The sequence below is a fragment of the Rhinatrema bivittatum genome, chromosome 3 (assembly GCF_901001135.1).
Source record: "Rhinatrema bivittatum chromosome 3, aRhiBiv1.1, whole genome shotgun sequence".
Classification (NCBI taxonomy): domain Eukaryota; kingdom Metazoa; phylum Chordata; class Amphibia; order Gymnophiona; family Rhinatrematidae; genus Rhinatrema; species Rhinatrema bivittatum.
Window position 1 is genome coordinate 541,543,352 of NC_042617.1, and position 13,365 is coordinate 541,556,716.

The 13,365-nt window shown below is 40.0% G+C and overlaps 1 protein-coding gene across 1 annotated transcript in view; it reads left to right on the forward strand.

Annotated features, from left to right (window-relative positions):
• The window catches only part of LOC115088647 (neurofilament heavy polypeptide-like), a 611,587-nt gene that overhangs the window by 138,490 nt on the left and 459,732 nt on the right, over positions 1 to 13,365 (forward strand). Inside the window, exon 11 of the mRNA XM_029596909.1 lies at positions 13,128 to 13,205. Within this exon, the coding sequence (XP_029452769.1) occupies positions 13,128 to 13,205 (78 nt within the window). The remainder of the gene's footprint in view (positions 1 to 13,127; positions 13,206 to 13,365) is intronic.

The window sequence follows — 13,365 nt, forward strand, 5'->3', positions numbered from 1 at the left end:
TGTATTTTAAACTAAGCTATAAAAGAGGCCTTATTTTCACTGAGTACAATGACTTCTGACCATCTAAAATCACAGCAACTATCACAGAAAAACATGTACATTCAGCAAAATATATTTATTTAATGAACCCAACATATTGCTAACCTATTCACTAAGAGCTCTGAGGGTGAGATACCGCAATTGTAAGACAATGTAAGCACAATCAAGCAGAATCAAAAACACAAAAATCAATTTTCAATATAAAAGAAATAATCGAAAAAGTAAAACCCTAGCTAAAGACGCCAAGACACTGTAAAACTGAAAAGTAAAAAGAAAACAATAAAATAGGCAAAAAGAAAAAAGGGAAGAAGAAGAGGCAGAACATACAATAAAATTTCAATTTTATTGTATTAGAAGTCTAGATAAAAGGAGGCATGTAGGCAAAGGGAAGTTGAGCAGCTCAACATCTACTTGCTGGATTACAAAAATGCAGACCTGTTTCAATAAAAGGAAGCAGACCTGTATTTTTGTGATGAGCACTTGCCACTTTCCTGAAACTTCTTCTGAGAGCTCCCCCCAAGGAGGAATGTAATTAGCAACAGCTCTTGCACTGCTTGATGCACTTCTTGGGTGCTGAAAGCACCTGCACTCATTGCAGCCCTGGATGCATTTTAAGACCTGTACGCTGTAGGTTTCCCTGCAGTATGACGATTACTGACACGCCTCTTCCTCCTTCAGTGCCCTATACAGTAATACAGCCCGTTCCATACAACATGTTACAGCATTTGTAAAACTATGAAGTGGAATTTGATAAGGAATATTGAGAATGGTTCACTTTTGTGTTTTGTTTTTTTGTTGGTGTCACTAGTGCGGTACCTAAAGATTCTTTTATAAAAGCAATATTAGGAAAATAATGAGCATAGTGCACTCTAATTGTGCTCTTTATCTTGCTTGTTACAAGAATTTCTTTTAAGCTGCAAACTCAATTAAGTGAATTTTAATGACCGCTTCTAAAATAATGCCTGAGCAAGCAGACCTTCGCATGAGATAAGGATTTCAGATGAAGTTACAAATGCTGTGTTTTACCTACAGAAGGTAAAGTATTCAGCAATATTACAGTAACAATTACAGAAGTGATGGTATTTAGTTCCAGGTACCTTGAAGGTGTTGACAGGTGAAGTAAACACAGAAGACAAACTGAGGCATTTAAGCAACTTGGAAGTAATCTGTTTCAGGTTTACTACCTGCAACCAAATATTATTCCTGTTATACATTAATATATAAAGAAAATATTTCAATTGCAACCATTCCAAAGTAGCTGAAAGAGCTATAGTGTTATAACACCTCTCTATCTACCATGTTAAACATGTTTGACCTACCAACCATTTCTCTGTCCATTTCCACAAACAAAAACCATATAACTTCTAGCATTATTCAAGACATAGCTTTATTAAAATTACTTACAAATAATAAATCTGCTTCATGCACATAAGTCCTCATGATAGCTACCAACCTCTCCACGCCTACAGAACATACCCTTCATTCCAAAAAGGCCACCAGCTAATGGCTGCAAAAAATAACCCCCTAGGGGGAATGGTGCAAGCCATGCTACCATAACCTAAAAGTTAAGACCAATTAACATGTCCCTTTATAATCCAGGCTCATTAGGATTGCCAACTTTCAACTGTCAAATTTCCAAACACTTGGTGATGTTGACTGTTTAATACCTTCAGTGATGGGGTTTACACATATACAACTTGTTTTGTAGCTCTTCACTATTAGAAATACAGAAATATAGAAAAAAATATTTTCTCATATTACTTCAAAGTCTATCCTGTTACTGCCTCATCTCAATCCAACTGGTTCTCAAACTTCTTTACTTCTAGAACGCTTTGCTTTATCAGCCCAGTGGCCAGACTACTGTTTGTAAAATGTTTTAGGCCTCTGACCAAATCATAGAAACATATAAACATGATAGCAGAAAAAGACCATTTGACCCATGTAGTTTGCTCTTCCATCCAATTTATGTAGCCCATACAATTCCCATCACTCCTTTAGAGATCTCCTGTATTTATCCCGTGCTTTTTTGAATTCAGATACTGTTTTGTCTCCACCACCTCCACTGGGAGGCAGGCCTTTCCATGCATCCACTACATTGTATAGAAATATTTCCTAAGATTACTCATGTCCACCCCCTTTACCCTCATCCCATGACCCCTTGTTCTAGACCCTTCTTTCCATTCACAAAGGCTAGCCTCTTGTGCATGGAAACCTTTGAGATATTAAAATATCTCTATCATATCTCCCATATCTTGCCTTTCCTCTAGGGTATACATATTTAGATTGATAAGTCTATCCCCATCTGCTTTAGGACAAAGACCACTGATCATTTTAGTACTGACTCCATCCTGTTTATATCCTCTGGAAGGTGCAGTCTCCAGAATTGTACACAGTATTCCAAATGAAGTCCACCAGTGACGTATATAGTGGCAATATCACCTCCCTTTTTCTGCTGACCATTCCTCTGCCTATGCAGCCAAGCATCTTTCTGGCTTTTGCTGTCAATTTATCCACCTGTTCGGTCACTTTAATATCAACAGATACAATCACCCCTAGATCCCGCTCTTCTTTTGTGCTTAGAAGAATTTCACCTCCAATATTGTACCTCTCCCTTGGGTTTTGCAAAGCTAAATGCATAATTCTGCATTTTTTAGCATTTCATGCTAGTTGCCAATCTCTAGACTATTCCTGTAGCTTCACCGGATCCTACCTCATGTTTTCCCACACTTTCCTGGCTGTCTACCCTATTGCAGGTTTTGGTGTCATCGGCAAAATGATAAACTTTTCCTGACAATCTTTCCGCTGTGTCGCACACAAAAATATTGAAGAGAACCAGTCCCAGACTGATCCCTGAGGCACACCACTAGTAACATCCCCCCTCCTCCAAATAAATTCCTTTTACCACTACCCTTTGTCACCTCCCGGTCAGCCAGTTTCTAACCCCGTCAGTCACTCTAGGCTCCATACCAAGGGTGCTCAATTTATTTATGTCTCCTGCGCATAACCATGCCAAAGACATTACCAAAATCCAAGTATACTATGTCTAGCGCTCTCCTTTAATCCAACTCTCTGGTCACCCAATCAAAGAAATTGATCAGATTCATCTGACAAGACTTACTTCTAGTAAAACCCAAGCTACCTCAGATCATGCAGTCCATTGGATTCCGGAAACTGCATTATTCTGTGTTTTAGCAGCAATTTCATGATCAGGCTAACTGGCCTATAGTTCCCAACATCCTCCTTACTTCCACTTTTATAAATAGGAACCACATCTGCCTGTCTCCCGTCCTCCAGAACTACTCCAGACTCTAAGGAAGCATTGAAAAGGTCAGCCAGCAGAGCTGCCAGGACTCCTCTAAGTTCCCTTAATGCCCTCAGATGTATCCCATCCTGACCCATCACCTTATCTACTTTAAGTTTAGTTAGCTCTTCCTGAACACCCTATTCTGAAAATCAGTTGAGATTTACCTCACTTCCAATCTTATTTGTGTTTGTTTTATGTGGTCCTGCTCTAGGTCCTTCCACAGAAATATTTAAGCAATTTTACTTTTTCCTCATCAGCTGCTACATTTTCCTCCCTTTCACCTCTCACACTCACAAAGCCACTTTTGCACTTCCTGTTATCACTAACATATTTATTTATTTATCAAATGTATAACCTCCAATCCACAAATCTCTGTAGGTTACAATAAACATACATATTATTAAAAGAAACATAACTCAATACAATATAAAGCTATAACATTTAAACAGCCAGGATAAAAACATACATATAAACAATGATGCCTTATTCTCAACTACATGTCTTGACCCCTGTTTTACTGTATTTTTTCTTCTATTTGAATTTTTGCATTCCTGGCTACTTCACAACTTTTCTAGATGTTGTTGCCTGTCTTCCACTTTTTGTGATCTCTTGTAATTTGTGAACACTAACCTTTTATCCTATTTCCTTTATTTGCTTTCCTAACAAAAAGATGAATTGCCTTTATGCTATCTCCTTTAAGTGTTGCCCACTGCTCTTCTATTTCCCCTAGATTTTCCTCAACTAGCTAACGACTCCTTGAGGTACTCCTCCATTTTAACAAAATTAGTTTTCCTGAACAAAAATTAGTTTTCCTGAACAAAATTAGTTTTCCTGAACCTTTATCTCTTGTGCTCTAATATTGAATACACATTGAATATAGCATAGCTACCAAAATGATCACTGTATTATAAAATTGGAGGGGGAGGATTGGATGCTTTCCTGCAGCTTGAGGGTTAAAATCAGGATATTTCAGAACATTTAGCTCTCCTTTTTCCCATAATGTACTCCAAAAATCTGTACAGACCAAAAAAATTCAGGACAATTGTCAACCCTAAGACTCATGCCCAGTTCCCTATACAGAGACCATGACTCATAAGAACATAAGAACATAAGAAAATGCCATACTGGGTCAGATCAAGGGTCCATCAAGCCCAGCATCCTGTTTCCAACAGTGGACAATCCAGGCCGTAAGAACCTGGCAAGTACCCAAAAGCTAATTCCATTCCATGCTACCATTGCTAATGGCAGTGGCTATTCTAGTGAACCTAATAGCAGGTAATGGACTTCTCCTCCAAGAACTTATCCAATCCTTTTTTAAACACAGCTATACTAACTGCACTAACCACATCCTCTGGCAACAAATTCCAGAGTTTAATTATGCGTTGAATAAAAAAGAACTTTCTCCGATTAGTTTTAAATGTGCCCCATGCTAACTTCATGGCGTGCCCCCTAGTCTTTCTATTATCCGAAAGAGTAAATAACCGATTCACATCTACCCATTCTAGACCTCTCATAATTTTAAACCTCTATCATATCCCCCCCTCAGCCGTCTCTTCTCCAAGCTGAAAAGTCCTAACCTCTTTAGTCTTTCCTCATAGGGGAGCTGTTCCATTCCCCTTATCATTTTGGTAGCCCTTCTCTGTACCTTCTCCATCACAATTATATCTTTTTTGAGATGCGGCGACCAGAATTGTACACAGTATTCAAGGTTGCTTTTATAGGACAGTCCATGGTGAGGCACTACTAGCTGTCATAGCTGTACATCCAAACACATGTCTTGCTTCAACAATTTTGTTTTTCTAGGTGAGCAGATTTCTGGTACCTGAACCAACCCTGGCCATGTGATCTCTAGCAGCATCTGGATGCCTTTTTTTTTATCCTTCACCCACACACAACATCCTCCTGGAAAGAATTAGAATGAAAACTGCTGATTTATTTTCCCTCCTGATTTTCCCTCCCAAATTCAAACTCTCCATTCTACCTAAATAGAAACTGCTATAATGTCCCCCTCAACCATTTCTTAACCTTTCCGTACCTCAAGCAACTTGTTTCCTGCTTTCACGCTATATCCTCTCTTTTTTTCTCCTACTTTTAAGACCTGACCTCAATAGGGGGTCAGATTAGCTCATTTGATGGGGAGATTACCTCCATCCTCAGTATGAGAGAGTGTGCAGGAGAAAAAAGGGGTAATAATGGAATGCAGGCAAGCAGGCCCGTGGAGCACTCAGGATCTCCAATCTTGGCCAAATGTAACTAATTGGGATCCAAGGAGACCCACAGACATTCTGACATCAGTGAATAGATTATGAAATTTTCTTTTCTAGAAAACTGTCCCATTTCAGCACAAAATCGGAAGTGCCTTTGTGGGTCACGGCCCAGCATAATACCAGCACTGGAGACTTTCCTTGGGGTCTCTGACACTCAACATTGCTCTCTTCAGCAGCGACAGTCTTCCCCAGGCTGCCGCTGCAAAGATAGGTGACGCGGGGTATTTTTCTTGCCACGATGATCATGGCCCTGTGTCCCACCTTCGCCTGCCGATCACCACTTGGCCTGGGGGATAAGACATGCTGCCGGCTCTCTTCAAATGCAGTCGCGGGGCAGGAAATCTTCGCAACTGTTTCTTTCCCCTTGCAGTGCCATATTGCCTGACAATGGACCCAGGACACATATATTTATAAAAACAATGCTGCTTTCCTATGGCCCAGGCCACAACAGCCCCAATGCCAGTATGTAGCCTCATCCACAGTGCCCAGGAAGGGGCCATGATAGACCCCCATCAAATGGCGACCCCCACAGCACCCTTTCTAGGAACTCAGGTCCATTCTATTTATATGGTAAAAAAATATATTGCAAGGCATTCTGGAGAAGGATGCCATAGAAAAACCAAGATAATGTAGTAACACAAAATGGCAAGTAAAAAAGATTACCTACACACCTTAAGTGCCATAATGCAGTTACGATGATGATGATCATCATCATTTATAGGTTTATTTGGAGGCATGTTCTAGAGGTCAATGATTCTGCTGATGATACCTGAACAAATAAATAAAAGGTACAGTGTTGCAGCAGGTCAGTGTTGTGGAATCAGATGGAATAATCGGTTATAATATCAGTAATCAGGATGCCGCGCCGTGGGCATGCAATGAACGCCAGCGTGCGTCTTGGTGTCCAATCAGCCAGACGCTGGCATCCAACCCATGTTTTAATTCAAGAAGAGCATGCAGGACAGCTTCGGGTGGTGTGAATTGACGCCAGTAATGACAATAAATCTTTTCTAAACCATGAATCATATAATAGAGATTAGGATATGCAGTAGCATCAACAAATTTAGATGGGGGGGGGGATTTCAGGCAGGTAATCTGTTCACCAGAAACTTTATTATTATCTGATGATGCTAATAAAGCAGTTCCAAAGGTTGGGTTTTCAGACCCATGACACCTTGCTGTAATTAATCTATTGCTTCAGTAATACTCTCTGTGGTTGGATGGATCACTGCCCAGGCTTTGTGTGTGCGCTCTCAGTTAAAACTGTTATCTCCCTGGCTGCAGCCTAAAAGCAAAGAGGGCTATTGACAATTGTGTGCTTGTTCATTTTTTAAATAATTTAAATGCCATTAAAAAAATTAAAATCATCTCACGGTGCTGGCATGTGGGTTTTTTTACACGGCAGAATGAAAGCAGCTATGCAACATGCTTGCAGCTAGCATCTAAACTGCCTACTGGTAACTGTCTGAAAAGGGGCCGTATTCTCTGAGTCTTACATACTCTACTAAATTCTTATTATTAAGTTAATATAATTATATGGGGAGGGCAATTTTCAAAGGATTGTACGTGCCTACCTTTACCCACATGGATCAGGGGTGAAAAGTATATACATGCAGCAATTTCATTCTAAAATGACAGCACATCCTTTTTGGCAAATACTTTGCACCTGCTTCAATGCAGGTCTAAGGTCTGCAGGTGCTTTACTGTTGTACCTGGGGTGTATGTGTCAGAACATTTTAAATGGAAAATTCCCCACAGAGTTTCCCCTTTGATAATGAGTTTGCAGATCTGTGAGTACAATATATTCCACCTATAATTCTCTGATAGCATAATCCTCTTGAAAGGTGACTAATTTATGGTAACCCAAACTCTTTCTTCTTCTGATGCCTTATTCTTGAATAAAGGAACGTCGAGAGACATCTGGAGCCATGGTACACTCATTCTCACTGAGGCCCCAATAATCTAAAAGCATACGTTAGCAAGCTATTGTTGGTGCCACCATAGCACATTTTATAAAACAGGCAAAAGTAAACATTTTCCACCCTTCCATTTAAAAATCTTCAGGAAATCAAATGCTTTAATTTGAGCCTGGGTTTTATACAAAAATAGGCTTCCCAGATGGAACTAAACATCTGTTTGAGATTTGGTTTATGTGCTTCTAGGTGCACGTGTCCCTTATATCTTTTAAATGCCTACCTAGATTTAGCTGCGCCAAACTTTATGCAGAAGTTGCATCTTTGGAGGACGTTTAACCTTTCAAAGTTTGGGAACCATTGAAGGGGGGTGCACAGGAAGGGAATAAAGTGGGCAATTTTCCAATGTATAGGAAGAAATGAAAGTGCTTAAGATCTCCAGAGCCATTAGAATGATCTGAATGAAACTTGATATCTGTTCAGAAAGTATGAGGAACTCTATTACGACGGCATGAAATATCCAATTGATGAGTGATTTTGGGAGAGGGGGGCCACAGGAGGTGGACCAGGTGACTAGTTTGCCTATAGGAAATGAATAAGAGTAAATTCAGGTACTTAGAACTGCATAACCACTGGGCTGATCTGAATGAAAATATCTGGCAGAGCGCTTGAGGAAGTTTACTGCATTGTGGGGTCACAGGAGCAGGCAAAGTTGCTGCCCTTTGAACACAAATGCATGGGGGCAGTTGAACTGAGGTTATCTAAAATGTTTCACTTTCTACTTGTCCCAGCTGAGATTCTGAAGGGTTTATTACCACTGTCCAAAAATATTTTCATTTGTTAACATTCAGGGAAACACTGTTGGAAACAAGTGCAGGGCCATAAAGTCTGAAAATCTGTGTTCTAGTATAATTTCACAATACCACATTGTTTGCCTAAATGGTTAACTTCCTGCAAATTCAGAAAGGGAAAATTCCATGGGAAAAAAAATTCTGTAAGCTGTGCAAGTAAACTTACTTGCAGGCTTTTTGTGCTTTTTTTGCCTCACTTTTTCTCAAAGCTTAATTCTGACCCTCAGTATTCATTTAAGTAGAAAATGTAACATTTGCATTAATTTAAGCTTATATGCACAGTTTACAGAATGCCTTATATGTAGTGCCGGTGGAAGTGTATCCAGCCACCCTAGGCGGTGATGTTCTTTCTTTCTCTCTCTCTCTCTCTTCTCCTCATCCTTCTCAAAGAAATACAAATGCCTGCCAGCTCTGTGCCACATCTCATTTCATCCGTCCTTTCACAACTGCTGCCCACTTCAGGTGCCCTAGGCCACTGCCTAATGCTTCTGCCGGCCCTGTTTATACAGAATTTTCGAGGTCCATATTCAAATGGTTTGACCAGCTAAGTTCGGGAGTTAGCCAGACAAATTGTGGGATTTGAATGTCCTGCCTCACTGATCACTGAGGATTAATCCAGGTAAGTTTTTACATAGATAAAACTTACCCAGATAAATCAGAGGTGTTCCATTGGCATTTTGGGGGCAGGGCTAACTTAGGGCCGGATTTTCCAAACTACCGCGGCTTCTTGAATCCCGGCGCTAACAGGGGGCGGGGGGCAAAGTGGAGTGCAGGCCTGCAAAAGCCGGCAGCGATCGTACCACCGTGGTGCTATCGCTGCCGGCTTTCTCATCCAATAGCGCCATCGTAAAAGGTGGTGCTATTGGGCGCGCTACTGGCGGCGATAAGGGGTCTTACCTTTTCACCGTCAGCAAAGTTTCTACGGTGTCTGCCCCAACGCCACCCCGACTCCTCCTCTTCCGGTGCTGACGCCGCCCCAACTCCACTCCAATCTAGGTATCGCGTGTGATGTCAATAGAAAATGACCTCCATAGCCTTATAATGCTGATATTTAGCGATATATGGGTAAGTCTAGTCATGCCGAAGAGCATTCCTAAAGTTATCCATATATCTTTATCCAGTCTTTATCCATGTATATTTAGCAGGATGCATAACCAGCTGTTTTCTTCTGAATATCAGAGTAAAGTTATCTGGGTAATTTTATTCAGATAACTTACCCAGTGCTGGCTGACTGAATATGGATCTCATTATCCCCTAGATTCATCAAAAAGTGTTAATAATGCCCGTGTTAAGAAAAAGTGGTATATTTTAGAGAAAGAGAAAGAGACTATCTATAAGGCCCTCCTAGTAGTTACGTATTTATATCTCTATAGGAGGGCCATCTAATAGGTTGAGGTGAGGTGTTGGTGGTGATTTAGGGTTTAGGGACCAGTTTCGAATGTAGAGTGAGATGTACGAACAACACAGTACACCTTGGTGAAGGTTTGGCATCATTTGGAGTGAGGAAAGTCTCAAAAAGATAAAATTTCTACTATGTTCTCTCACCCTAGCTTGATGGACACAAAGTTTCATCTTTATGAGACTTTCCTCACTCGAAATGACGTCAAATCTTCACCAAGGTGTATTGTGCTGTTTGTACATCTCACTCTACATGCAAAACTGGCCCCTAAACCCTAAACCACCACCAACACCTCTCCTTGACCTATTAGATGGCCCTCCTATAGAGATATAAATAGATGTACACACTGGGCCAGATTTTAAAAAGGTTACGCACGCCGGGCCTATTTTCAAAAGGCCCAGCAATGCTCGTAAAGCCCCGGGACGCGTGTAAGTCCTGGGTCTTTACTAAAGGGGGCGGGGAGTTCTAGGGGCGGGGCAGTCCTCTAGCAAAAAACATTTTTGCATTATGTAATTTGGGGTGAATTTTAAAAGTGTTGCTTTCATTAAAAGGCCCTATATGCGAATATCTGGGTTGAGAGTGAGCAAGGCACATTTTAAACGCTGCAAATTACATACATATATGTGTATGAGCAAGTAAAAGAAAAAGGGGCAAGTAGCTCAATTAAAACACATTGAAGAAAATTCTTTTTCACCCAGCGCTTAGTTAATCTCTGGAACTCATTGCCAGAGGATGTGGATGCAGCAGTTAGTGTAACTGGGTTTAAAAAAGGTTTGGATACGTTCCTAGAGGAAAAATCCATAAATTGCTATTATGGTAATTAATAAGTAATAGTAGCTTGAGATTTATTTAATGTTTGGGTACTTGCCAGGTACTTGTAGTCTGGATTGGCCACTGTTGGAGACAGGATGCTGGGCTTGATGGAGCCTTGGTCTGACCCAGTATGGCATGTTCTTATGTTCTTATGTTAAGGTGTGTTGGGGGCATTCCGCACAGGCCCAAAAGTTGCGCCCATAAATCCATATTTTAACTCTGGCAGCTTGTTAGCCAGGTACATTTACTCCTGCTCCTAATGAGGTGCAAGGCTGCAGAAATCTATTTTTTGGCCCTAAATGAGAGGTCCAGGGGTCTGGGTAAACTGGGGGGGGGGGGGGGGGGGGTGCAGGCTAAAGTACCAGAAGGGTCTGGATGAACTTGAGACAGACTGGGCAAACTGGTGGACTGATCGGTAAAACGGGGAATGTGAGCGTGTTTCAAAATCCGCTTACCTGCGCATGTTAAAGCCGGCAAAGTCCTAAGGAAGGCACGCAAATCACGTTTGCTCGGGTAACCACGTAAAATTAGGAGCACACATGCACGTGGTGGGCCTATTTTAAATCGTACGTGCGCAATTGCAAGCGCGATTTAAAATTCCTGTGTGTCAGTACTTGCGTGCTCAAACGCACGTGAATGGGTGCCCACATGCTTATTTTAAAGTTACTGTCCCTATGACAGATTTTACTATCACAAAACTGAAGCACCTTAATGCTTTGGATGATGCTATCCAACTGCTTTTTTACTATGATTTATTAACTGTAGATTATTTAAACACAAAAATCCTAGAATAAGCTATATGTTATTAAAAAGCATTACCTAGGAATTCCACTTGCCACGTGAACTGGTTTAAAGAAAATATGGATTGTATATGGTAGTTAAGCACTGTAGTCAAAAGCTCAGATGTATAAAAGAATAAAACTGTTAATGTAGATTTATTGCAAAGGGAAAAGAGTTAAAAATAGGTATGCACAGTATCCACATCCATATTATTTAGAAAAGAAAAAATACGCAACTTAATAAAAAGTATACAGAATTAAGACCTCCTAGTGTGAAGAATATTAAATTGTTGTAAATATTTTAAGAAGCACTAAACATCTTATTATTATATGGGAACAACTAGATCTTGGTTATTGCAATCTGAAACAATAAATGGGGAGGAGATGTTTTTCAAAGATAAAAAGGTTTTTCTATGTCTCAGAAACAGGAAGAGGACTTCAGGGAGAAAGCAATTTGTCCAAAAAAGGCAAATGTTTGGTACCACAGTTCAACGATAGTGAATAGTGAGTCAAGTTGGTGAATTCAATATAAGTTCAGCTGTACCACAATCCACATAACTGAAAAAAACCCAACAGTATAAAAAAAAAAGTAGATTGCATTTTCAGCAGAGATCAGGGATGGAAGTGAATGCTGGGGCTCACTGGCAGAAGAGGGCACGGAAATCTTGGTTGCTTCTACTGCTTGTGATATATCTGTTCCATGGATAAATGGATGACTAAGTCCTGTCACTGCAGAATTATTAATCAAACCTGTTTTGTTTTATTTCTTGAAGAATGCAAATTTACAGTAAATGGAGAAAATCATTCCTCGGTGTTTACTATAACCTGGCCAGTCAAATGACATATTTACTTCAAGGACTATAGACCCTCTACTAAGTAGAATTAAATGTTTTAGTAATACTTCCTTTGATAATTCTATTGGATGCTAGATTATTTTTTTAACTTCTGTCTGATGAAGTAGCAACACAATTCTAGTGTTTCACCAAAGATATAGAGCACAGGGCTCTAGTCACATATTCGGCCCATATAGTAGGATTTTTTTTTTTTTTTTGCAGGTTATGAAAACCTTACAATGAGTAAACACAAAAATCTACTGATCTTGTTGTTCCACAAAGGTCCCTAAAGTTCAGGGCATTTGAAGAAAGTTGCTGTGTGCAATTGAAAGCTCATGTATTGCAAACTCCTTGGTTGATTCTCCTGTTGGTCCACAAAAGTTATTTCAGCCTGTGCAGAATGCAGTTTGAACAGCTGTCATGACAGGATCTTCGGCTTAAGTATTATTTAAATCAGAAATAATATTTTTCTTCCTGTGATGCCAAATTTATGGTGCAACCAGCATTTCACAGGAGAGAAGATGATAGAACATCATTTCTGAAGAGAGATCATAAATAGATGTATGGATTGTAAAGATTCTGATTCAAGGAGATGGTGTCGAATTGCGATGCATAATTTTAATTTTCTAATCTGGAAAAAAACTGTGCTAGTAAGAAACATAAGTCCCTGACAATGGGATGATGCTCAAAAAATACCCAGATCGGGTCCCAGCTCTTTCAGTTATGAGCATTGTCATTCACAGATTGTCCCATCTCCTTTCGCAGCTATGGGCAGACCGGGGAGGTCTGGCTTCACTTGGTTTTTCATATTTCATGCAGTTCTAAAGTCATGATTTGAAAATTCAAGTGACTTTGAGGTTGCTTGTTAAGACTTTGGAGAATAATCATGTATGTTCTACAGCCTTTAACCGTCCCATTTCTACATGCAGATGTCAAGATAACAGTGCCTCCTTTACAACCTACAGAGAAACCTTCAAGAATTAAACCTGCACCACCTGCTTCTGAAGGTAAGCTTTAAGGAATTGCTACCAAATATTCTGTTTGACTTATCAAGTGCATTGAAAAAAATCAATTAGAAAATATCCCAGTCTGTGCTAAATGCAAAGAAACCCATTAATATTTGGAAGATGATACCTTTAGAAAGATAGCTGATGAAATGTTTAAAGA